Genomic DNA, 27382 nt, shown 5'->3' on the forward strand with positions numbered 1-27382 from the left:
GCTGGACGGGTGTATGTTCGGACGTTCCTGTGTCTCAGGGCCTTTAATGCTGGTGGTTGGGATGTTTATAATGTAGGAAAGTCTGCCCTCTACTGCGGGCTGAAGATAAGCAGCCCCTTTTAAGTTCATAAGCTACGGCCAATGGCATCTTGGAAAAAATACCTATGTATGTACAGTTTTTTTCTTTTTCGGTCCCTCAGTTGGTCATCTTTGGATTGAATTGGTTAGATTTGAGAAGGGACAGTGTCATTGTGTTTTCAGACCCCCAAAGCACAGGTTACTATTTTGGACGCTGCTTGGCTGCTGTGGACACAGGTGCTAAAGGCACATCGTTGTGAAGGAGAAGGTCACTGCCGAGATGCTGAACCACACAGATCTGAATGGGCCCCCAGTAGGACCAAGGGGACAGAGGCCAGACAGGGTAGATCTTGGCCACTGTGGGGCCAAACAGGGTCTAGTGGTTTTCCCGCCCTCTAATTCTTCCTGTCAAGTGCATTTCGGGAGACCTGGGGCGCCTCTGGAGTGTGCCCACTCCACCCCGCCCCCACCCAGGAAGGCTGCACTGTCCCTGAAGGGCAGTGGGCTCGGGTCACCTGGGTCAGCCACCTGGCCACTCCCTTCGCTCAGGTTTTCCAACTCACAGATGTTCAAGGTCAGTTTTAGGACATCGGATCCATCGCAGACAAAGAGGAGGGGAAGTGGCTGCCTGAGAGGCCGCCGTAAATGACAGCAGATTTGCAGTTGGATCCCGTTATGGAAACTTTGTGTGTTCATGGAAGCTCCAGCCCTTGCGAGAGCCAGGCGGGGGCTGAGTGGAAGGAACAGAAGGAGGCGAGTGGAGCTGTCACCCATGTCTCACAGGGAGGAGGTGCGATGGGGAAGGGGCCACATGATGCTAAAAGACTTGCCACATCCCTTCAAGAAGGCAGAGTCAGATGCTCTCGGACCTCTGTTTACTGCCTAATGGCCTCCAAGCTCCATTTGGGCAAGAGCCTTACTGAGAGCTGCTAGTTGCCCCCAGAAGCCCACACACCCCAGCTTCTGGGCATTAAAGGCAGAGCTTTCGTGGGTGGCACAATGCTAGGTCTAAAATGGTTTTTGTTGTTGTTCGTTTTTTTGTTTTGTTTTGTTTTTTGGTGAGAAGTACTTCCTTTGGTTATTTCAAAATGCTCCTTTATTAATTTATTCAAATACACTTATCAGATACCTAGAAAGGACCCAGTACTATAAATAAAGCCAATGAAGCAGTCTGTCTTCCTTCTCCAAGGACCTGCTTGCAGGTTATCACCCTTAATTTTGCCTTTTCAAGGTCAGTTTATTGCCCACCATGCATACATGAAAAGAGGCGGTCACAAGCTAAATAATGGGTAAAAGGACACTTTAGATAAGATCCCACAGCCAGGGCGCCTGGGTGGCTCAGTGGGTTAAGCCGCTGCCTTCAGCTCAGGTCATGATCCCAGGGTCCTGGGATCGAGTCCCGCATGGGGCTCTCTGCTCAGCAGGGGGCCTGCTTCCCTTCCTCTCTCTCTGCCTGCCTCTCTGTCTACTGTGATCTCTCTCTGTCAAATAAATAATAAATAAAATCTTAAAAAAAAAAAAATCCCACAGCCAGCGTGGGGCAAGGCATACCCCACCCATCACCAGCCCCTGACTCAAGTTTCATGGCTGAACCTCACGTTATTTCAAACACTCCTAAAGAAATTTAAAAAGCCTCCCTAAGTCCCAAGCACCCAATGTTCCCTTAGCCTCAGAAAGTGTCCATTTGTCTTTATGAGAGTAGTTTTGCCACTTAGTGGGCCTGTGATCCTGAGCAGGGCGCCAAGTTCCTCCATGGTCCTCTTTTCTCAGTTGCAAAATAGGAAAAGCAATAGTACCTCCCAGGCAATGGTAGGTTGAGAGATTAACTAGATACTGTATGCAAATGGACAAAGCCATTCCTGGCACAGAATCAAGCCTTAATATATAGCTAGCATGACTCCTGAGAGCCGTGAGCTTGCTGGCCAAGACACAGGCTCATCTTATACAGTTGGCTAACAGGTCATTTCCTTGAAATGAAGGTGACCCATTCAGTGATTCACAGAAGCCACATCTATGATGCACCAAGACTTGTGGACTATAGCTCAGCTGGGACTCGAGACTGTCCCAGCAGAAAAACTCATACCTGTGCTCAAAGCCCCAAGTCCTTTCAGATGGTACTTGGCAATTCTGTAATCCACAGATCTGTAAGTGAACCCTTGACTTCTGACCACTCTTGGATGTCCTTCTTCATTTCTTTTCTTATAACTATGGAAGGAATTCAGTACTTTGCACTTTTGATATTCAGGAAACCTGGAGGTAAAGAGGCATTCACAGTGGGCTGGTCCACAAGCCAGTGAGTCTAAGTAATTTCATTTCACGGAAGGAAACAGGCATGGCTGGGGATACCTATTCTAGAACGCCATTGTGGGAATGGCCCTCTACAATGTCTGCTTAACCGGGTTTGGGAGACCAGTCTAAAACGCTTCCCATGGGGGGTCTTTATTAATGGCTGAGCTCCTTAAGAGTGCAAGCAGTAATGTAACAGAGTGGTTATTTTGAATGAGAGAAGGAAAAATCAGTGGCTGTTGCATAAAGTAAGACAGGCTGAGGGTGATGAGTAAACTCCAGCATAAGGACCTGAGGTCCACCTTTATCTTCTCTCCCATTAGGAGAGCGTATGGGAAGCCTAGAGATGAGACCTCCACAAGGAAGACACTTGAGCTGTGCAGGGCCTCCAGCCATGGAGGAGTGCACATCTGCTAGCACCATTAAGGTGGTAGGATGTGAACTTAAGCTCCTCTTAACTATCTCTGCTTCTGCTTGGAGAGAGCCTTCCTGAGAATGAAGCCAGCGCAGAGCAAGCAGAGAAAAAACAGGAGAGAGTCCTGAAAACATGGTGTGTGTGCCTGGATCAAGCTGCACCTGAAAGCTTCATGCCCTTGAATGTTTCAGGTACCAAATATATGCTCTCCACATTACCTCTTTTCCTTCTTAAAGATTTATTTATTTATTTATTTTTAAAGCTGGCTTGGGTTTTAAGCATAAGGAACTTTAGAGTTCTGACTTGGATATATTTAATGGCTTTAACATTTTCCCTTGTAAATGAACCACTTTTAAAGTACATTTTAAGTGACGTGTTCCTAACTGTGTTTTAGGAGCATGTGACCTGAAAAATATCTATCTCACTGTCACTATAGATAGACTACTGTGTTTGAGTACGGCTGATCCCCTCTCTCTGCTCTTCCCACGAGAGAAGAGATGTGAGGCCACAGAGTAAGAGTGACAGAAACAGAAGTAAACCTCAGCCTCCTGGGCCAGCTCTCCCCTGTCCCTCCGGATTTAGCCTCTGACACATCCACAGCTTCACTCCCTCTCTCCCTGCGTGAGGATCTCGTTACTGGGGCTGAGGCATCGGATATGGCATTTGTTAGTGTATCTATAAACTGTAACTTCCTTTGAAAATGTGATTAACGAATTGCGAACGGTTTCCAAAGGTTTATAAACAGATACTTTGAGAGCCACGGGTAGGTTTGTAGTTTTTGGTGCCTGTTTTATGAAAAAAATATGTGGGGGAGAATTTAATAAGGAAAGATATTCTGTGCTATGAAATACTTTGAGGTGGGGTTTCAAATAAAGGCCAGATGTGGTGAACACACAAACCAGCCTGTGGCCCGGGAGGACGGGACAGGATGGGCATCCATCTGAGGGGCTAGCTGGAGCCATCGGGGGGGCACGCCTTCCGCGCCTGAACCCGCCAGGTGGTGTTTCCTGGATTCCGTGAGTGTGCTCGCTGGGGTTACCTACAGACCGACTTCCAGAAGCACGACGGGATGGACTAAGGTGATGGTCACGTTCACGTTCATTCGAAAAAACCAAAAACGCCTTTGCTTTTCCTGAGCGTTTTTTGGAAGGGCCAGAGAAAATCATCTACATACAGCCATACAGCCTCCGTGAGACGCATATTGTGTATGCTAATAATTGATAAATTGTACGTGCCGCTCCACGCTGCCAACAGGAAGGAAGGAGATGGGGCTGGGAGGCCCACAACTGGAGAGGAAGAAAATTTGCCCAGAGCTAATGCCATCTGGTGCAGGAGTATGGCCAAGGGCGGGGAGCCAGCCACTGTCTGGGCAGATGTTCTCTCCCAGGGCTGGCAAGGCCCTTGGCTGGTGAACACCTTTGCCACCTCCCCCAAGGCCTGAGTCTCCTCTCGTCCCAGGGGCTGAAGTAGTCTTTTCAGGAGAAGGAAAGGAGGCACATCTTCTCTCCTCTGCGCACAAGACAGCATGGCCTAATGGCTCCTGCGCACCTCATTCCTTCCCTCCTGCCTCCATCTAGTCCCTTATTTGCTCCTATACTCACCTACATCCCCCCCAAATATACTTATCAGGCACTGAGCCAGGCCTGGGGAAGCCTCAGCAAAGCATGGAGAAGCTGTCTGAGCAGGGTCGTCTCCTGCACTCAGGGTGTAGGTCATGACCCACTGCTTGCCCATCAGGGCGGTTGGAAGAGCAGGTAGCAGCCTGGATCTCTGAATCACACACAGGCTGTATGTTCCGTGGCGGGCGTGCATTTCTCTGAGCCCCGTGCTGCTCATCTGCAGGGTGGGGTAATAGCATTCAGCTCACAGGGCTGGCGTGGGAAGCAAATGGGCACAAATGTGGCACAGCACAGGGTATGTTCTAGCAAACAGTCTCGAGAAACACCCACTAGGCCAACACCAGTAAATGCTAACGTCATTACGGATTCAGGGATGTGGCAGCTCCTGCCTCCACCCAGTGCTGAAGCTCATGGAATACAATGTTTCTTTACAGTGTGGCTGTTTAATCATATTTCTAGACTTTGAAAGTGGCCGTTCAACCTGGTGTTGCAGCCCATTCTCAAGGTCAAAGGGAAGGGTCACAAATAGGATGTGGCCCCAAGGCCATGTGGCCAGGTAGGCCTGAGACAGGGCTATAGCTTTGTCCCCTAGAGCTTGCAAGTCAAGTTCTCTGGCTGTCATGCAAGATCCAGCCTCAGAGGGGGTAGCCCCAGTCAGTGGAGACTCAGTAGAAGCAGAGTATCAGACACTGCTCGCCCAGCGAGAGTCCACGTTTAGTTTAAGCTTTTGCTGTTTTTTAAGTACCCCCCACCCCGATCCCCAATTTTCCATGCAAAAACTGCTCACTGCAGAAAATCTGGAAAATACTAAAAAGGGCAAGAATGGAAAACAAAATATTGCCCTTGCTATCACAAAACATGCAACAAGGGCATCGCCACCCACTATTCGACTAGCTGGCCCAAAGGTAAGTCCTTGGAAGCAGTTACTGCTTCCAGCTCTCTAAGTTCATTGTTTCTCCCACAAGGAATTTATAAAATGTAGCAACCAATCTGTTCTGCTTTCCAAGTGACTGCCTTTAGCAAAAAAAAAAAAAAAAGAGAGAGAGAGAGAGAGAGAGTTTTCTGCTGGCCAGCGTCTCCCTCCCCTCCTATCATTGGTCAGGAAGAGTGAATGCTCTCTTTCCAGGCACGGTGCTAAACGCAGCGTGTACCTCCTTGGAGGGTTGATCGCCCCCACAGACAGGCAAATGCGGAATCCAGGGATGCAGACCATGTGGCGGCGGCACAGCTGATCGACGTTAGGACTGAGAGATTCAACCCCACCTCTGCTCGGTAGCTCAGCCTTGGGTCCTCACCACTGTCTGCACTGCCTCCCTGGAGGGGGTCTCGGCTCCGACGGCGACCACCCACTGCGCCGCACACAGCAGGCATGTTAAGCGGGTGCAGAACCATGGCGGAAGCCCACGCAAGAGTCAGTTTCAGATTGAGAACAAGTAAGGACGCACTGAAGGCATACACAGAGCTGGCATCGGGCCACATATACAGGACAGGCAATGCCAGGCCCATTAGCCAGTATCTGACTCAGAGCCTCAGACAATCCTGGCAGCATCTGAGGGCACCGTGGTAGCTGGGATCTCCATCAGAATGGTGCTGGCCCTCTAGTGGTGCGCCGCCATGGGGCTCAGACCTTGCTAGGTAAGCTAGATGACGGGATGGCAGGGACAAGCACGGCGATGTCCCCATGAGCCTGTATATGGAGATAAAATCCTTCCTGCGCATGGGAAGATGAGAAGTCCAGATACGCAGGAGGGAAGCCCGGTGGGTGTGTCCCAAAGCAGCCGGAAGGTGGGAGAGACACAACTGGGCATGTTCAGACAACAAGGCTTTTCCTTTTTCCACCAGGTACCGTGCTCTTACTAATTAATGTTTTTAAGAGTCTCAAAGATGAAAAGTTCCCCGTGCTCTCTTAGTGTGATTACCAAATCCTTTTGATAGTTGTAAACTCCAACAGCTTTGGTATTTTTAAAAAAAACAACAATTAACAGGCTGCTTTGAAAACCCAAATGACCTTTATCTTCATCGGTGTCCTCCAAGTCGCCATGAGTCACCCACATGGTGTGTGGGGAGGAAGCGGCCCAGCTCTGCCAGCGGTTTTGACCTTCAGTGTGGCTTCTCCATGACGGCTGGGCTGAAATTCCCATTCCCAGGAAGCCGGTCTGTCTTGTCATAGCCGGCGAGTCATAAAAATGAAAATCGGGCTGAGCGGCGGGGGCAGGAGGAGCTTTTGTGCCAGCAACGGGCCTGGGAAGCAGGGACGCTGACCCGGAGAAGGGAGTGCAGGACCTGAGTCAGGGGAAGGGCCCATTCGGGGGTGTGTGGGGGGAGCAGCCTGTAGCAGAGAAGGCAGAACCCGAATGCCACTAGCAAAGGAAAGACGCCTGTGGGTGCTTGGAAGGCAACCCCTCTGATAGGTTAGAACACTTTGGACAAAACCCACACTATGGCTTTCTGGGCAAAGCTTAGATGCAGATCAGCCTTCAAAATGAATTTCAGGGGCAAGGACAAGAGGGGCAAGGCTCAACTGTTTCAGTGTCTGACTCGATTTCAGTTCAGGTCATGATCTCGGGGTCGTGAGATGGAGCCCTGAGTGGGGCTTGTGCTGGGCGTGGAGTCTGCCTGGGATTCACTCCCTCCCTCTCCCTTTGCCCACCCCACAAGCCCCCACTGCTTGCTCACCCTCCACTGCTCTAAAAAAAAGAAAAGAAAAGAAAAGAAAGAGAAAAGAATGAATTTCAAAGTTCCAAACACAGTTGCACCAGGATCTTAAGCACCCAGTGCCATATCCCAAAGCTGATTTCATACAAAGGTTGGAGATACCTGAGTCATTAGGAAATAACATCTAGGATAACAAGAGGACCTCTATAAGTTGAAAGTATGTGACATTTGCCAAGGCAAGTTTTCTGCGCATTTACAGAACTTTAGTTGGCATTATTCCCTCGAGCAAGAGACCCTTGGGAATTGAAATGTATCAGGCTATTTTGAACATGCACTATAATTGGGCACCACAAGGAGACTCCCAATTTTGGAACTCCCAAGACAATGAATTTTCTTTTTTTTTTTTTTTAAAGATTTTATTTATTTATTTGACAGAGAGAAATCACAAATAGACAGAGAGGCAGGCAGAGAGAGAGAGGGAAGCAGGCTCCCTGCTGAGCAGAGAGCCTGATGTGGGACTCGATCCCAGGACCCTGAGATCATGACCTGAGCCGAATGCAGAGGCTTAACCCACTGAGCCACCCAGGCGCCCCCAATGAATTTTCTTATTCACTCAGGTGAGATCAGAAAAACGCACCAATCGACAGAGCAATGAGACACGTTTCCTGTCCAGGGGTGCTGTAGCTGAGCGTCCACACAGACCGAGCTCTCTTCTGGGAGTTTCCTCCTGTGGCCAGCACCTCTCCACGCCTTCCTCACCTGCCACCCACCCCGTTCCCAGTGCCTCTCCTGGCTCAGCTCCCGGGAGAAGTCTCTAGTCTTACTGGTTCCCCTCAGAGGGACAGTGCTTGGAACGGAGATACCTCTCTCCATGTTCAGGTTTCTGTGCTAACTGGTATGATGGCAGGAAGTGGGCAATGAATTTGAAAGTGAAGGAAGGAGAGAGAGGAAGGAAAGAGGGAAAGGAATCCCTTCTTCCAAGCCAGCTATCACTACCCCGGACTCTGGTTTATGCCTGTGATGGGATCAACCTAAATCAGAAAGCTGAGCCTTCCTCAAACGTAGATGAATGTGTGTGTGTGTGTGTGTGTGTGTGTCTGCATGTGCGCACGAGTGTGTGTGCACACGCATGCACGTGATTTTATCTAGCAGAATGCTTGGCAGGATGTCTTCATCTTGTTTCTCTTTTTCTGCTTAAAGTTTTCAAGATATTTGTGAAGGAAGAGAAGACATAAAGGGATCAATCCTCTATGCCCACATCTTCCAAGGATGTTTCTCTGATTCTTTGTTAGAGTCTATCTCCCTTCTCCCCTGGGGTGGCCCTTGCTCTGCACCTTCCCAAGGACACACAGTATTGTAACATCAATATGCCTACGATCATCTTTCCCACTCACCTGCTCTCTGCCCTGGCCACATCTTGACCACCAAACTGAGTAGGCTCTCATCTGTCACTGCTCTGTCCAGCAAAATATTTTGGTTTGATTCTTTTTTTTTTTTGCAGGTGATTCTGAAATACACTGATCTATCTAAAAAAAAAAAAAATTCTGGATGCATGCTGGTTTGAATATGCCCAAAAGACTTCTGATGTCACCCATGACTCATAGGAAAACCAAAGGTCCCCTGCAAGGCTGACTAAGTCCTCTGAGTCTTATGTTTGTCTGTGATCATGAAGATGTTGGGCAGAGGCTGGAGAGGCGAATAGTCCGAGAAAGAGGCCAGTGGGCCAGGCCAGTCAACCAGGGCTTATCAAAACACCATGTCCATTGCTTTTATCTTCAATGTGTATCTTGAAATTGAGTCACATCTCTCCATCCTTCTCGCTACCAAGTTAGTTTCAGCTACCACAATATCCTCCCTCCCCCCGACCAGGGTGAGCATCTCCTAAGCCCCCCTGCATGTTCTGTGTCCCCGCCATCCACTGTTCAGGGTCCAGCCAAGGGGGTTCTTCTGCCACCAAAACCACCACTTGGCCTGGAATCCTCACAGCTCCTCTCCCCATGCCCTCTAGGATGATGTCCAGTGTTCCAGAATGCCACAGTCCCCAACAGTCGGCCTCTGCCTGTGGCTCGGACCTCCCTCTCACCACTTCCCAACTCCCTCTGTACTGCTCTCCGGCTAGATCCAGCCAGCTGCTAACAATGTTATCACCATCCTTGCCTTCAGGCCCCTGCATCCCTCCCCCACTCCAACTGTTCCCAGCAGTCTTCACCCCAGCTCAAAGTCCAGTGTCTCCCAGGACCCAGAGGAGGCAGCAGCTCCTCCGGGACGTCTGCTGCCCGGTGCGGAGTTGGTTCAGGTCCTTCCTGTGCTCTCCTAAGCCTCCTGCAGTCTCTCCATTTCCACATCCAACACAGCATACTGCAAGTTTGTTGCTTACTTGCCTATGTCCCCCACTAGGTCCCAAGATCTTCCAGAAAGAGGCTGCTTCTCCTTTGGCATCAAACCTGCCAGTGCCAGGAGAGTACCTGGCAGAAGGTTCACCACGAATAGTTGAATAGTCGAATGAGTGAACAGAGTAAGCGAATACATCGGGACCTATATTCATTTCACGAGCACGTGTATAACACACATTACGTGCCTGGCCAGTTCCAGACCTTACGGGAACATGAGCTCATTTTATCCTCAGAACAATCCCCTCCAGAGGCCCTATTTTTGCATTCATTTTTCAGCACAGGAAACTGAGGTCAGGGAGGTTGAGTGACTTGTCCAAGGTCACACAGCTGACCAGGGAGGCTGAAGCAGAGACTGACCTAGCCTCAGAGACTGCTCTGGCTCATGGACTGACATATCCTGGTGGCCCTGAGGCTGCCCTCAGTGGACAGGTGCTTGCCTGTGATGTGTCCTGCGAGGGCACAGGAAGGGATGACCACGAGGTGACCTGGGATCACAGTCAGCCATCTCCCTGCCATTCCACCCTGAGCAGAGGTGAACCTTGGTGATTAACTCTCAAAGGTCTCTTTCCACTAACTCTACAGGAAGGTACTGTTTATATTTGTATCTGAGCCTGGATGAAGTAGGCTCCATTTCCCGACACGAACATTCTAGTCATAGGACCCCCAATCTCCTGCTACAATGGTAGGAGTCCGGGAATTCCCTTCACCTGTCCCAGTTCCCACCACACCCTCTTCCTGGAATGTAGCTAGAAACTGAGATGCCCCAGGAGAGGCTTTCTGGGAGAAGCAAGCAGGCATTTGGGTCCTTGGGCTTTTGATTCAATTTGGGGTGTGTGTGTGTGTGTGTGTGTGTGTTGGTGTGTCTTCCTTCTAGATGATGCTCTAGACTTGTCTCTGGCAAAGTGCAACCATAGGGCTGCCTAGGGTGAATGGTGTGCTTTTGTCAGACTTTGGTTTTGTAGTCATTGGGTCCAATAGGGAGCAGCCACTGCGGCTATGCTAAGTATCTCCCTGACTTGCTCCTCAGGGGGGTCTCTGTCCTTCGGAAGAGAGACACGCCCAAAATGTAAGTGTAAATGGGATCCCGGAGCCTCCTGGGCAGAGGCCGGCAGGTCAGCCAGTCATTTGGGATTTCTGACTCTGGCCCTCTGCGTGAGTGCTCCTCCCTGAAAAATCCCCAGCCACAGCCCAGAGAAATGCCAGCTGCTGGGTGGCCTTCTACCAGGCCATCACCTCTAGGAGGGGCTCAGTGGCACAAGAACAGGGGAAGACCCCATCCCGAGGAGAAAGGGGCAAAGAGGCTGAGGAGGACTTGCAGCCAAAGCCCCATCTGGCTGAGTCAAACTACTTTCTTGTCTCCATATTCCAAGCATATCAGGGCTCCCCTCTGCCCTGCAAACACCCACAGAGAATGCAGAAGTGGCACCTGGGGAGCCTGTTCAGAAATACACGTGCCCACCGCTTGGTTTTAAAAGTCAACCAAGGATCGGAAAGGTTCAGGCACCCTCTCGGCAAAGTGCAGTGGTCAGCCCGGCAGCGCGGTGGGCATAATTAAATTAAGGTGCCCAAGAGCCCATGGTGTCAACCTTTCTACTTGCATTCTTTGGGTCTTATCATTTAGGATTATGTAAAAATGACAGCTGCTTATAATTATTTGGAGGTTGGATTGCAATAATTAAAACCATCTGCCTTTATCTTACCGCTACCAAACTTAACCCCGAGAGGTTGGGTCTACTGAACTTCAAAGAGGGAAGCAAGAAATAAAAGAAAAACTCCGCACATTACTAACAAATTTCTCGTGATTCATTTAAATGTATAACCAGTTATTCCAACAGCCTTCAAACCTTTAATTATCTTTTAAATATATATAATTTGGGACTGCTAATTAGATAGCAATTTAATGCCCTCATGGGGATTCAGATGCACTATCTTTCTAAAATGTAAACTCCGGGAGGAATAATCATCGGCATTCAAATGATTGAATTCTTCAGTTATTCAAATGAGTGTGGGCATTTTCACTGTTGGAATCATCTGAATAGTCTGCCGTCAGCCCCAGCTGTAGGGTTTACAGGGCTCCTCAAGCAAGCTGGGGTAAGGCTCAGCTTTCTCCCTGTCCAAGACCAGCCCCTGGAGAGAAACCAGCCGGGCTCCTGGGGAAAGCCTAGCAACACTCGCACAGCTCAGTTAAGTCTCCTCTGAGACACAGATGGTTCTGTTTTCCTATTTTAAGGAGGAGCAAACTTTCCTGGAATTTACACTTATGAAAGCTTTAAGGCTTGCTTTGCAGGCCTTCTCCATGCTGGTCTGCCCGCTATTGTCGGGGCAGTTAACATTTTAATTAACAACTCCCTCCCTGCGACAGGCTGCTGCAGATGGAGGAGGTGAGGGCTTCCACTTCCTGTGTATTCCTACCCCCGCGGAGATGGTCCTTTAAATCATATAAAGATGTGCATCCCATGCAGAAAAGCAATTGATCAACGGATGACACTGGGCAATGATGGAAGCCAGCTCTCCCATCTCAGACCCTCCATAGGGCCAGGGTTTGCATTCCTGAGCTGGGGCTAGTAGCAAGCAGCTGAGGCTCATTTCCCCCAGGAGGGGAAGGAGGTGCAGACAAATCTATAGGAATTTTTAAGAGATCATTATTCAACACATTGCATGTAATTACATTTTGATGAGCTTTTTATTGCTAATTCATCATCCAAGATGGGACACTCTAGATATGAAATTAATCTAGTAAAACAAAGGTCAGAGTGCGTCCAGTGTAAAGAAAGGCTTTGTCCTCAATCACATCTTTTCGCCAAACAATAAAGCAGCAGTGGATGTTATCTCTAAACCAGATTTCCTTAAAACGCCTGCCCTTGATTATTAACGGCACAAAGCCCGTGCTCCCTGGTACTTCTGAGCGCAAATGCGGATTCTCCAAGTAGGCTGGTATGATGTGAGTTCACGCACAGGGGTCCGAAAGGAACGGAGAATGTGGCGGATGGCATCATGTTAATGCCAAGGGTGGAGTGGGGGCACACAAAATTGCATCTGACGCGCTAGGCTACCGCAAATCAGTTTTTGCAGAGAAACACGGGTCCGCTGGGGTTGCGAATTGAGTTTTCCCTCTGAAGCCGCCCCAGAGACCAGGATTCAAGAGCAAGGTATTCACTTGGGAGGGGTTCCACGGAAATGCCTGTGGGGACGTGGCCAAGGGACTCAGACACCAAGGGAGACAGGTGGCTGACACTAGGGGCATCGTCAAGCCCCCTGGCGCTGTGGGTAGCTGCATCGCAGTCCCACGCAGGGCTCCAGGGGGCGCTGCCAAAGAGGCACCTGGAGATCGCCGGCTTGGGAGGGTGGGAGTGCTCGCCAGGCTTCTAATTCCCTGGCACCTCTGGCCTGCTGTGTGCCTCAGAGGAACGCACTCCAGAAGCTGGGGGAAGTCTTCAGCGGGGTGCTGGCAGCTGCAAGCCAGGCTGGTGTGTGTGTGTGGAAAATGGCAGGGACCGAAGGGACAAGGGCAGAGTGTCACATGCTTCGCTAAGCTTCTTCCCAAGTAGGACCCTATCAAAAGAAGCTCCAGTCACCTCCCCTGGTGCTTCAGAAGTCTGTCCTAGATGTACCAACAGGTTCCAGACACGCGACATCTTGAACATCCCAAGCCTCAGTGTCTTTGTTTACACTGTTCCTTCAGCCTCAGTGAGTCTCCGAACAGCTTTGCATGGTGATTTTGTTTTCCCCCCTCCCTCAAGGCTGAGCTAAACATGCCATTCCCAGGAAGGGCTCTCCCTGATCATCCAGCTAAGGGAGGGGCCTCTCCCTACATTTTTGTTTTCTCAGATCCTTGTTTCTTTTGGAGAGTTGATCCAAAATGTGTAGTGCTTTTTTATTTGTTTGTTTACTTAGGAGCTTTAAAAAAATCTGCAGGAGATTATAAACAGGAAATGAAGGGGAATTATGTCTGTCTTGTCTTACGGCCAGATCTCCAGCATCTGATAGAGCACGTGAGATGTGCCCAGTGAATACATGCCAGGTGAGGGAGGGATCGTGGGTGGGAGGGAGGGAGGGAGGGAGGGGAGGAGGAGAGGGAAGGAGGGAGGGAGGGCAGGCTCAACGCATCAGCAGTGGGAGAAGGAGCTGGTTATGCATCTGGCGTCTGAAGGGCCCTTTGCTGCTCCCAGCTGTGCTGGCCTGGATTGCAGACGGTGACCTCAAGCTTCTAGGCTGCACACCAGCTCCCCGAGGCCTCCTCCAGCCACCCCTTCCATAGCAGGACACCAAGTCCTTTTACAAAGTCTACTTCTTATTGGTATTTCCACCCCGGTGCTTAAGAATACAGCCTGTCATCGGTTTCCTAGATGTGAGTCTTGTCTCCCCACCGACTCACCACTCTCTCTCTTCCGCTGGGTGGTACCTCACCAGGCCATGGATATACACGGGGGAGCAGAACACAATCTGATCCGCATTCAGGTGGCTTGCCCTGCCGTCAGGGGCAGATGCGTCAGGATATTTCTATAATGCAGTGCAGAGGCCAAACTCCAAGTCCTATGCAAGAAGCCTGGTTGGATGGGGAGAAACCTCTCTGGGGAAGGAGGTGGGTGGCGGGTGGAAGGGGTGCAGACTGGGGTCCCTGAGAGCTGGGGTCAGAACCACACCCAGCAGAGGCTCCCAGACTTGGGGATTTCAGGGCTGCTGTGGTTGTAAGCAACAGGTCTCAGTCTCTTAATCCCTCGAGCAAAAGGGGAATTTACTGGAAGGGTATATGGAAGCTCTCTGCTCCCACTGCTCTGAGAGATAAACTACCTACATGAATAATCAAGGCACTAATGGGGCGTCTCTTGCTCTTCCTTCCCTTCCTTCTTCTCTCCTCCTTCCCATTGCTTTCCTGCCATCCTTCCATCCTGCCTTCTTGCTTTCTTTTTCGGCAGAGTCAGAGCTTAAGAAAAGCAAACCTTCGGTCTACTCTTAGCTTTGTATCAGTCAGGCCCCCAGCAGGAAGCACATGGCATAGTCACACTGGCTAATTAAGGAAGGTTTAATAAAGAGGCTATTGTAGCAGGCAGTGTGGGCAGGCTGAGGGAGACGAGAAGAAACGGTGCACTCTGCTCCCCAGGAGCAGTGGGGCCCTTCCAGCCTTCTGCCTGAAGGGACAGAGCCCCCAGAGAGAGAGCGAGAGAGCGAGCTACAGAGACGGCCAGGCTGATGGGGCTTTAGACTGGGTGCAGCGGGTTCCGGGGGCACAGGGCTGAATGTGTACCCCACCCCAACGGCCTTTCTCTCCCTCTTGCAGGGGGAGTGGCTCACTCGCCAAACCCCACCCCGTGCCCAGCGTAGAGGATCCGCTGCTGAGTGCCGTCCGGACCAGTGTGCCGGGGCAGAGAGCAGAGCAGAAGGGGAAAAGTGTCTGCAGGAGCTAAGGGGGAGGCTCTCCAGCCCAAACTGCACGCTGCCCAAGAACCTTATAACCCTGCTTCCTAATTAAGGACCTCCTTTCAATGGAATGGATTTAACTTTCTGAAAAATGACCAGATGTCATTGTCTATCATCATCCTTTTTTTTTTCCCCTTTCCCCAGAAAACGGGCCCAAATTTGCTTTCTGACCGATAGTTTTGGCCAAGGCATTAGCTACTCCCTCTAGGGTGGGCACCACCCCGCAGGACACTTAAGAAGACAAAACACACACAGATGCTCTCCTGGAGTCTGAGAGTGGACCCACTAGGTAACCCCATGCCCTTGCTGCCAGTTCCCCCACCTGCTCTGCTCAACTCCGTCTACGTCTTGAGTGCCCAAGCACACGCCCAGCACAGAACGTGGGGACCCGGCAGCTATTTCCAGGACACAGGGTAGCTTCTGGCCACCAGATCCCGGCACACCACGACCTTGCCTCCTCCCGGGGCTCTCAAGGTGAGAACGCTCCCTGCTCGGGGCTGCTCCTGGCACCCAAGTGTCCAGACCAGGGCCGCGCAAACAGTGCCTTCAGCAATTTCCTCCAGAGGAAGGCATGCAAGGCTCTGTCTTCTCCTTTGCCAAATGATGGATTTAAAAAGGAACAGGCTTGCTACACGGGGGTCCCGCAGCCTTGTTTATTTTTTCTCAGAGAACACACTCCTCTGAGCAGATACACTTACTGGGCATCACTTAATTCTTTCTCTGAAACGAAATGGAATGGATTCAGACCAGGCCTGAGCTGGCGTCGCCTGGGTTTCGTTCTGAGAAGGTGCCCTAGCAGGGACACCATCTGCGCGGGGACACGGCACACGGCGGTGCCCGGGCGCCACCTACTGGGGAGTCTTCTTCAGTTCCTCAGCAGCCTGAGAGGAGGGTGAGAGGGAATTCTACCTAGACCGTGAGAGAAAGGTTTGGAAGGGACGTGAAACCCCTGACAGGCTCCTGCATGGTTCTGAGACCAGAGCAAGAAGTTGTGTGTGGGGGGTGCCTGGGTGGCTCCGTGGGTTAAAGCCTCTGCCTTTGGCTCGGGTCATGATCCCAGGGTCCTGGGATAGAGCCCTGCATCGGGCTCTCTGCTCTGCGGGGAGCCTGCTTCCTCCTCCCTCTCTGCCTGCCTCTCTGCCTACTTGTGATCTCTGTCTGTCAAAAAAATAAATAAAATCTTTAAAAAAAGTAAAGAAGTCAGGGCTGAGGACAGCCATCCTGAGGAGAGCGTGGGGACTCTCCTGAGCAGGGGGTGGGGGGGTGGGGGAGGGATATCCTCTAGGGGATAGGTGGATGCAGTTGGTGTGCATGCCACCTCCTCTGGGAAGCCCTCCTGCATTTCAAGGCACCTTTCCTCAAGAGAAACATTTAACTTAGCATTTAACTGCCACTGTGAGCCTGTAGCTCCTCTTGGCCTTTCTCTTGCTGTCAGAGAACTCTTGCTTTGTGCTGTGAGCTTCTGTGGGGAGAGACACCCTTCTACCTACTTCTACGTCCCGATGAGCTAGCACAGTGCTGGACTCTAGGAGCATCTGATGAACCGTTGCAGGCCGGTGGGAGGGCAGAGGGAGAGGCAGAAAGAGGAGGGACTGGCCAATCATGTGTAATTCAGTTTCTGTACCTGATAGGGCAAGCACTCAATATACGTTTGAGGAGTGAATGTGTGGCACCTGCACTTCTCGTGTATTGTGGGAAATTGGTACCCAGACATGTAGTCATCAACATCATTCAAACATCATCAAAATCATTCAACAAATATCTACTGACTCTCTTCTGTGCAGTAGCAAAATCCCAGGAACCCACACGCGACAGGAGGGGAAAATGTGAACACATCAACATTTCCCAGGGGTGATTAGTGATGCAAGGAAACGAGAGCAAGGGATATGATGGGGGGTGAGAGGGAAGGGGGTGGCTCCCAGCCAGGAGTTTGGGTTTCACACTAAATGGCAGTCAGGGGCCCTGCCATCTGATTGTCAGATTGCCATCTGACCTGCAGAGTGAATAATGCCAGGGCGGGGGGAGGGGGCGGGGCAAAGCCAGGTGTCCACAGAGGAGCAGAGAGGAGACTGCAGCCATCTGGGAGACACAGAAGAAGGGTCCCCCTGGCCAGGGTGTAGAGACCGGAGAGGTGGGAGGGCTCTGGGCACATTCTGCAGCCACATCCAATCGAACGTGGCAGCGGGGGGATGGGCATGGGCATGGGGATGGGGGTGGCCACGCCCACACCTGTTGACCAAGAAAGAACCCTTCCCATTTGCCCTGAGTGGGTGTGGATGAGGGAAGAAACAAAGGACGATGAACCGAGGTGTCTCCAGAGCAGGGATGACCAAAACAAGAAAACCATGAGATGTGTGGGAGGGGAGCCGGCCCCTGCATAACCCAAAGATCTACCCAGATGTGATGAAGATCGCATCTCAGCCCCACATCAACAGTTCTGGCAACGATACAAAGGCTCTTCACGCGGTCCACTGCTTCAGCTAAATCAGTCGGATCTGGACAAGGATTCTACCAGTGCCCCCAATTTCTAAGTTCCTCTTTAAACGGTGTTTGATACGTATAGTCTCCCTCACATTTAACATACATTTACATGCGCCGATGGGAATGTCCACTTAATTCCACAGGAGAGGAATCCAGCATAAGAATGTACTTATCAGCACGTCCACGTGTTAACTCACATGTTCTATGATCTTCTGCGACAGCCCATCTAGAACCCATGGGCAATAGCAGGAGGACAAAGACAAATGACCCTTCCAGAGGTCCACAAGAACAAAGTGGCAGAATGAGTGGGACAGTCAAGGAGTGCCTCACGGGAAAGGCTGGTGAGGTCAGACAGAACACAGGCTGTGGACAGCCAGGGGCTGGCATGGCAACGCTGCACCCCAGAGGGCTGCACTTCGGTGAGAAGACGGCACATGTACTGCACCCCTGGGGCTCCTGCAAGAGTGGACGTGAGTTTGGTAGAACTACAGACATAGCTGGGGGGTCTGAGTATTCTGATTTTAGAAAACCCGAGAGCGCGGGCTCCCCCCAGGCGGCTAAGGCTTCCCCGCTGCTGGCCGGGGCCGGGCAGCTTGGTGGAGGAAGGCTGCGTGGCTTAGGAGTGAACTCACGTGGCTGAAACCGCCAGAGCCGCATGACCAAAGCCAGGAGCCCATCTGCTCTGGCCGTTGACCTTACGCTCCTGAATTCCGAACAACTCCCAGCTTCCACCCCGCAGCCTGTGAGGGTGGGAAGGAGGCCACAAGGGAGGGACTAACTAGCCACCCACCATTTGCACAGACTACCAGGACTGGTGGTGGAGTTGGTTCCAGCCCACTTTAAAGAAAGGGTCCAAAATGTCTGATCACACTCTTGACCTGCGCTGTCCCATCTGCTAGCATCGAGCCACACGTGGCTCTGGAACACCTGAAATGTGGCTAGGTCTAAATGAGATGTGAAAACACGAAAGACACCCGATTTCAAAGGTTAGTGAAGAAAATAATGGAAAATAGCGCATGAGTTATTTTTTATTGGTTTTATGTTGAAACTCTGTGATTCTGGATATACGGGGTAGCCAAAATATATTCTTAAACTCCATTCCACCTGTTTCTCTTTTGCTTTTTTTCAGATGTGGCCACCAGAAAATTCTATATGACAGAGCAGCTCATGTTTGTGGCTGACGTTATATCTTTACTGGATGGTGGTAGTCTAGACAGATCCTAACAGCCATCATCCAGTGAGGACCCTGTTGTTCACTCACGTAGCTGCAGAGACTGAGCCTCACTCTGCCTCCCACCTCCTGAAGATCACCAGCCAGCAGAGCTGAACTGAGCGCATGGCACTTGCTCTGGGTTAGGGCTCCTGGTTCTGAAACTTCCTAGTCACCTTATCCCTTTATCCCTGGGGGATAGCTGCCTTCCCCACAGAGATCTGTACCTCCTCCGCCTGGCATACACATCGATTTACACTCTGACTGCAGAATGCCTTCTCCACACACCTTCTGCCCAGGCCTGAACCCACAGGCGCCCTTCCTTTGAGCCTCCGGGCCCTTGCACAGCACCGACTGCTAGGTTTCCTATTCTATTAGTTAATGATTGAAAGTCTTCACGCATGCAGAACAGCTAGTACCATGCCTGTCATAGCAGTAGTCATCAACGGACGTAAGAGCACGCTAAACGCAACAACGGGATTAACAAACACATAGAAATGCACCCTCCCTAGTAATGTCTACAGTCCTGTATGCACCCAAAGTGCAAAAACTTACCCATCCTTTTATTTTTTTTTATTATTTTTTAAGATTTTATTTATTTATTTGACAGACAGAGATCACAAGTAGGCAGAGAGGCAGGCAAAGAGAGAGAGGGGGAAGCAGGCTCCCTGCAGAACAGAGAGCAGGACACGGGCCTCGATCCCAGGACCCTGGGATCATGACCTGAGCTGAAGGCAGAGGCTTAACCCATTGAGCCACCCAGGCGCCCCTTATCCATCCTTTTAGATGTTGAGTTCTTTGAGGCCGGGCACATCTCTGCAACCACCTCGAGCCCTTGGCTGGGTCTAGAACTCAGTGGGCCGCCCCGCAAACATGGAAGGAATGAATGGAGTTTTCTCTCCTTCATCCCCACCTCCCGTCTCATCCACCCACAGCACCCGGCAGCTGATGCGACTGGCAAATTTTCGTCCAGAATAGAAAACCTCCAGCATCCTTCCCCATCTCCCCCGCTTGCAGACGCAGAGCAAGCAGCTTTTGGCAGATGTCAATGCTGTCTCCGTGGAAATGAGTCCTGCCCCAGGCTTCTCGGTGGAGCCCTGCCTGTGTTGTGGCTCCCGGGAAGGAGACTGATTTGTGTTCTTTTGGTGGTTTGACCAGGTCCACATTCCGGGCCTCCTTGGGGAAGGAAATCAACTCAGATGACCCTCCCTTCTAAGAAGCAGGGGCAGATGGATCACTACGCTTCCAACAAAAGCAGATCATGCTAACAGGGGTGCCTTCCCGGTTTTATTTCCCTCAATGCCCTGTTGGGCAAGAGAAAAAGAGATACAGTCAGGGCTCCGTATTTTAAGAAAAAATAAAACCCATAGATATTTGGAAGACATGGGGGAAAATAAAGTATGAGAAAACGAAATCTAACAGTACCTATACTCTGAAATATTTTTAACCTGAATGCTCGCGAGTGGTATAGGTCCAGAAGAGAACTTCCAGATGTCTAAGAACTACCCGAACAGCATTCCTCAAGGTCTAATTTGAGTCCCTCTTGCTGTGATGTTGCCCTACTCCCCCACTCCCCAACTCCGAGGACTGGCGATGTGTCCCCCAGGCCAGCACGGGACCCAGCAGACCTGGACCCAGGTAAAGGTGTGCTGCGTGAACGCCAGTCTTCCAGAAGTCACCAGGTGCTAGCAAGGATAGAGAGGTCGAGAGACACTTGGAAAAAGACTATGGAGAGCCCAGCTATCAACAGAAAAGTATTATTTTAGCAGTTTTGCCAATGAAACCAAAGCAAGTCTGCTGAGCGAGAGTGCCTGTGTCTGAGTTGTTTTTGGAGACGCCTCGTGATTCACACCCAAGTCACCCAAGATTAAAGAAAATACTGGATAAAATCAAGCCAAACATGAAGTTCAAGGGAAAGACTTTATTGAACAAATTAGAAAAATATTGGTATTGTGCTTCAGAGAAACCCACTTCTTTCCTCTGGCTGCAGGGGCAAGAAGCAGCCCCAGTGGTGGAGGGAGAGGGAATCGGAGTTATCCGACGCGAGCGTGCACCCTTCCCCCGTGCTGCCCAGAGCCCCACACTCATCCCCGCTGTGCAACTCTGGCATACCTGGCCAGAACCACGGGGAACGTCCACTGATCATCAGGACTCGATGATACAGCTGGGTGTGGGAGAGGCGAGTCAGGCTGGAAGGAGGGTCCCCTGCCCCCAGGGAGTCAGGGAGCATGGCTGGCTGTCCCTGGAGGTGCAGGAGGGGCCTGGGCAGGGGAGACTGATGTCCGGAGCAGATACCAGGTTTCCAGGGCAAGCCCACAAGTTACGTTTTCCAGAAGGACCCAAAATAAGTGGAAATGAACAGTAGCTTTGGAGGGCCCCTTCTATGGCTCATCTCCTGAGTCCCTGCTGAGTGCAGAGGGAGCCGGTGCTTAGGGGGAAGGAGGGGGACGAACGTCCTGCCCTTGTTGTCAAGGTAAGCAAAACCGAGATGAACTAACACTCGTGCATGTCAGCGCCAGAAGTGGTCCACCCACACAGACAGACGCTTAGCTACCGTTTTTATCACTATTACCTATCACTCTCCTGTTGCCACAATTCCTACTCTCACTTTTACTGATAGTTTAAAAGCAGACAAACAGCAACAACGAACTTCAGTTTCCTCACATGGCACCGCTGCCAGAGAACCTCTTGTAGAGTTGTCATCTACCGTCTTCCAGACCCCAGTTGGCCTAGAAAACAGACACCTTGTGTGTGTGTGTGTGTGTGTGTGTGTATAATCCCTCACCAATGTTTATCATGGGAATCAAAGCAACCGAATCATCAAAAAAGATCCTTTGGATCCTCCTAAGCTGCCACCACCACTACATTCTCCAACCTTTATAGAAGCTGAGCACAGATCGACAGAGCCAACGGAACAGAAACAGGAGGCAGGGATAACCACCTCGGGCCCCATGACGTCCTGGGGCCTGCTTTGTCACACAAGGCTTATTGCACGCATGACCCCTTTTACTCTGACAACAAAGCTATGGTCTCTGCGTGAGGGCTAGGGCAGGATCCAAGAGAACATGAAGCTCAGAGAGGCTACGTGATCCCGGGTCACACAGCTAGGACGTGGCAGGATGAGAGTCAAGGGTCAGCTGTGTGTTGCCGAAGCTGAGTTCCTCCCGCTTCACCACTGTCTTTTGCCCAAGAGGAAAACATCAGACTCAAGGCAGAGTCCACACCACTTATGGACCACACTCAGGTGGATGCATTCACGTAACCCTCGACAGCTGGCATCACGCCAAGTAAGTACGGCACGAAGTCAGGGTCATGGATAGATAAACAGCCTGGTCATTCCTTATGTTCTTTTTTTTTTTTTTTAAGATTTATTTTATATTTTAGAGAGGGAGAGAGAGAGCATGTGCATGAGAGAGTGAGGGGAGGAGCCGAGGGAGAGAATCCTCAAGCAGAGTCCCCACCGAGCCTGGAGCCTGATGTGGGGTTCCATCTCACGACCCATGAGATCATCACCTGAGCAGAAACCGAGAGTCAGAGGCTCAACTGACCGAGCCCCCCGGGGCGGAACCCGTATGTTCTTACCATGGATCAGTTGCAAAATGATACATCTGGTTTGGATTTGCACAGGTGAGATGCTGGGGTCCTGGCCTGGGCCATCCCATTTATGGGAACTTGACCGTGGCCATCACTTCTGGTGAAACCATCCGTAACTGTATGAAGAACAGAAAGGACTTGTATTGGTGAGCACTTGTGCTGTCATGGGATGATGGGCTCTCGTTGCTTGCCCTGCTTTTCTAGAAGCCTTCCGTCTGCCCCCTCAGTGGCCACATCTCTGGAAAGTGCATCGAATGGACTATTTGCAAACAAGCCAGCTGCTGCATGACCAGGACACGTAACAGACCCGGAAGGCACTGTCAGTCCACTGTGCAGAGAGGAGATACTCATGTCCACTGCTGCAGAGAAAAGTTACCTTGGTGACTTCCGATGCCTGGTTCCATTTCCTTCCCTTTTAAAAAGCTGATGAATAGGAAGGAAATTCATAGGAAGGATCCAGGCTTGATTGTTTTACTGACTCTGATCCATTCCAACTTGGAATGAATAAGCACTAGGAGCCCATACACCCCCCCAGACACATAACTCCTCCCACCCCCAACAGACAAGCCTCACCAAGTGGCTTGGACACGGGGAACAGGCAGAGCTTTTTAGACTTAAATATATGTTTAGACCTAAACATCCTCCAGAAATTAGTAGCCTTTTCCATTCAAACTTTTCAATAATTCTGAGTTATATTACAGTTCGCTGAGCAGTTACCCCAACCCCTTTCTGATACAAAGATTGGCGAAATCAAATATTATCCTAAGTCCCATCTGAAAACATGCACGTGGGATCCACATGGTGTGGCCACGACTCCGATGGCAGCAGGGCGACTAGAGCAAAGTCAGATGATGACGCCCTTCGAGGATGAGCTCTTTCTAGACAACGACCCCGGCGAGAAGCAAACCGGTCCTCGCGATGCCACACCAGCTGACATTTGCCCGGCAGACCCCGAGCCCCTATTTTCTGCCCACAATGAGAGAAACAAGGATGTGTGGGGCGGGAGAGTGTGAGCAAACACGGGTGTGGGTGGCTATAGAAAACCACTGACACTTTCTTAACTCGCAAAAGCAAAGCGTACGATAATTGTTTTATATGATTTTGTATCTTCTGTAAAATTAGCTAAACACACTCAAACCCAAAGGGTGGTCCTTCTTTCAACACGTTGCCACTCGGGCATAGACAACAGACACGCTCCCTGCAGTGCCCCTCCAGAATCCATAGAGGAGACCATCAGCAGCCTGGTTCCTCCCACCCACCGAGCCGGCCTGCCCCTCGGATTCCTCTGAACGCTCCGGGCAGGCGCTCCCCAGGGGGCAGGGTGGACAAGGACACCACAGCCTGTCCTAGATCCTCCCGACTCACTTCAGAAGGAAAATGGTTTACACATCAGGTCATCAAACAATGCTATTGGATATGGCTTAGGGAGTGGAGAAAATTGCCACGGTTCAAATTAAACAAAAAAAGGTATTGTTGAATATCTTCGACGCAGGAGGCACAGAGCTTAGGCCATGGAATTCAGGGGCAAATCCCACCGTAATGAATTACCAGGGATCCTGGGTCTAATTTGTTGTGTCCAATGTAACTTGTAATAAATGGGTCTCGTTGGAGGGTGAGGGATCATTTGTTACATAAAGGTACCCGTTATGATGGGCTTAAACGTCTGGAATTAAAATATTTTTTGCATGTGTTGGCAGATGTGAAATAAATAAATAAAGGCACATAGATATATATTGATTTCTGTATCAGAGAATGATAGTAAATATATTTATCCTCCATCACTTACGCGTTCTGTGTCAAAATAATATAAATTGAACTTCCAAGGCAAACGCTGCTGCAAAGTGTCTTCTCTGTAGAACCGAAGAAAATCTCTTAAAATCATCAAAGGAGAAACATAGAAATAGGCATTTCTCTTACCAGTGGTCTGAGTTCTGGATGCGTCAGGATATATCCATTATTTGTGATTGCAAAGGCATAACCGTGAATCCCTAACTGTAAGAAGAAGTGAGAAAGGAACCTTCATTAGCTGGCTCCCCGGTGAATTCACAAAGCATAAAGCAGCCCGACATTCAGTAATTTACAGCTTAAACTTGGCATTCATAACCCTTATCAGCACAATATTTCATTAAAATGAATGCAAGGCGCTGATCCTTGACATTTGGTAGAAATGAAGACCTGTCCCGGGATAAGCTCAGCAAATAGCACAATTTAAAATGTCACATCCCCGTGTTGGTATCCAAGGGCCTTCCTTTGATTTATTTAAAACAAAAACAATTCTTTTTTTTTTTTTTTTCTTTTAAGAAAGTAGCTGACATTTCTGGTCATACCCTCTGTCGACGCGAACAGAGTCTTATCCATCTCCCTGTGTCTTCCATCTCCCCGTGATAAGGAAAGCAAAGAGGAGGCCTCCTCTGATTCACATCTAGACTTCCTACAAGTCCACACCCGTAAGGGCCATCTTGAGTATGCACGAGACAGTCATTTTTCCATAATTCTTCAGGGATAAAAGTGTCCCCACCAGCCCAGACAGGAGCCTGCCAACCCCTTTTTATATCCTTTCGTCTTTAACTTTGGAGGCTGCCAAGCTTTTCCATGCATGCTTCCATCGACACAAAGCCTGGGTCATTTTCTATGCAGAGCCTCACTTAATTTATGTTTTCTGACTAAATGGGACTATGGGAAATAGTTTGAGAGCAATGAAATGTTTTATTAGCTTTAAAAAGTATGTAATCAAATTTAACACTGCACTTATTTAAATAATAATCCCAGCTTTTTGACAATATTTCTATTACACAGTTGACTGCACCCATTGGCTACAATAAATTTACCTACAAATCATTCATGTATTCAAATGGCCCCTGGCATAAAACCCATACTGCTCTCTCTCTCACAGAAGAAAGAAAATGTAACCCACTTTGCCAGAGTCGTGAAAGGGGGGGGGGACCCTGTATTTTTTCTGACAAGTTATTTCATAGTTCTGAGCCTTCAGAGTTCTTTTTCTTTCAAATTCTCTGCCACTCACATTCTTGAATATGATACTATTAAATGATCCAGACAACAGAGTTTACAAACCAAGAATGACCCTGTCTGCTTGTTAGCTTAATGTCAAGGTGATGTGGAATTAACTTCAGAGAATTTAACACCGACAATTAAAAGTTTCCCTTGCATTACATAAGGCAAATATGCACGTGGTCGTCAAGGGCAACAGACATTCTCTCCTGGAGTTACCTTGCCCAGCAAGTCTTAATAAGATTCTACAAGACTCTAATGATAAAGTGTATTTCATTATGCTGTGAAAGATAAACCAGAGATTTCCTATCCTTTGAGATGTATATCGTCTCTTTCATCTTGTCTCTTGGAAAAATGTCAGACACAGTCAACACTGCATTAATTACCATTATTATGTCCCAGTTTAATACAGACCTGCGGGGTCAAAAAGGACTCCGAGAGACTGACTTTTTTCCATTAAAGGCAAGAGTGGTATTTGATTGGAAATGCAAACTCAAAATTCGACCAAACAAGTAATATTTTATAGTTGCTAATATATGCAGGGCCTTCGAATGCATTTTACTTCAGTTCTTGGTTTGCTTGTAGGAAGTAATACTCAGAAGAAGGTAGAACTCCTTGCATATGCTCTCTTTAAACTCTCTAATTTTCTTGTACGGTACGAATCAAAATGATGACTATTGTTTGTGAGGTTGATGATAAGGAATCAAGATATCCATCAAGCAAGGCCTTTGCTTATTTCATGCCTGCCTCTCCACCCGAGTATAAGGTTCCATGATGGCCAAGGTCATACCATGTGGTCAAACTTGTGGTTGGGATGGAAGGACGAGGGGCAGGGACGGGACAAAGTGGAAAAGCAGGAAATGGCAAACAATGAAGGGAATGGACTCAAGCACAGATCCCACACAGCTGACCGAAACCCCGCTTCCTCCCCTGGAATGCAAAGGCTGAGCTGACTTCCCACCCAGTGTCCTCTGCTCATTGTGGAACCACTATCCCCGCCTCCCCGCTGCCCATTGGTGCCCCTTCTGGAATCTGCCTTTGCTGTGCCCCTGCCCCCCACCAAGATGCCACCAGAATAGAACTCCCTTCTCTACTGTGGCCACTGGCCACCTGATGGCTGGCCATGCCCTACAGAAAGCTCTCTTGAATCTTCCCAGTTTTATTGACCAACTGCCCTCCCTCCCTACACTCCCGATTTCCTCAGCTTCCAGGCCCCATACACCCAGGTATCCCCCTTTTCATAGGATCCCCATCCTCTGCCCACCCTCAAGCACTCTTTCTCCCCAAGCTTCTATCCCCAGGACCCATCATCTGCTTTGGCTCTCTCCCCCAGTATGCCTCAGCAAGCACCCGGATGCTGCTGATTCCGGGTCGGGGCTCCAGCCGTAGCCTCTCCCCTCATTGGCAGGTCCAAGTGTCCAACAATGTGTTGGGCATCTCTACCTGGACATCCCCCAGGTGCCTCAGACTCACCCAGCCCAACATGCTGGGTGCTGCTCCTTCTGCTCCTCTCTGTGGGAGAACCACCCATCCACCCAGACTCCCAAGTTAGAAGCCAGAGCATCAGCCTTGGACTTCTTCCTTTCTTTCATTCCCAACTTCTTAATCCAAGTGATCGCTACTTTTTCTTGCAGAAATTACTCAGTTTCGTTGCTGCTTCCCAACCCCATCATCCACGTCAATTTAATGTAATAGATTTCCACAATGGTCCTAAATGCCCTTCATGTCTCAAACAGAGGCCCCAACAAAGCCATCCTCCAGATTGATCAAGGTCAAAAACAACTGTGACCCCGTAGCTCCCCTGTATAAAAGCCACTAAAGATCTCTTTCACATGCAAGATAAAATCCATAGGGCTATCCGTCAGGTGCCCTGGTCCTGGTCCCGACCTAAGTACCCTCCTCTATCTCCTTCCACGCTTTACATCTTAGGGCACACGGCCGTGACAACAACCCCCTTGCAGTTTTCTCTCCCACCCACACCTTTACTCATAAACACCAGCTGTCTAGAGCACCTCTCCCCCAGCTAATTCTCGCCCAAGCTCAGCATCAGGACCATGTCCTATATAAAGCCTCTCCTGACTCTTCCCACTGCTCCCTCCTTTCCATACCATGTTTCCATAAAAGCCTGAGCATTTTTCCACTACTATCTTCATCCTAATGCGTGAAAACGGGACACCTACTTCTCCGCTTCTCAGCCCCAGCTGGTTCTTTCTCTCCTCTGCCT

General features: G+C 49.9%; 1 protein-coding gene across 3 annotated transcripts in view; it reads right to left on the reverse strand.

Moving 5' to 3' along the window:
• The window catches only part of CACNA2D3 (calcium voltage-gated channel auxiliary subunit alpha2delta 3), an 863447-nt gene that overhangs the window by 191283 nt on the left and 644782 nt on the right, over positions 1-27382 (reverse strand). For all 3 annotated transcript variants that reach the window (XM_044253365.1, XM_044253364.1, XM_044253363.1), the window contains one exon: positions 24067-24141. In XM_044253365.1, the coding sequence (XP_044109300.1) occupies positions 24067-24141 (75 nt within the window). The remainder of the gene's footprint in view (positions 1-24066; positions 24142-27382) is intronic.

This window comes from Neovison vison, chromosome 6 (assembly GCF_020171115.1).
Source record: "Neovison vison isolate M4711 chromosome 6, ASM_NN_V1, whole genome shotgun sequence".
Taxonomy (NCBI): Eukaryota; Metazoa; Chordata; class Mammalia; order Carnivora; family Mustelidae; genus Neogale; species Neogale vison.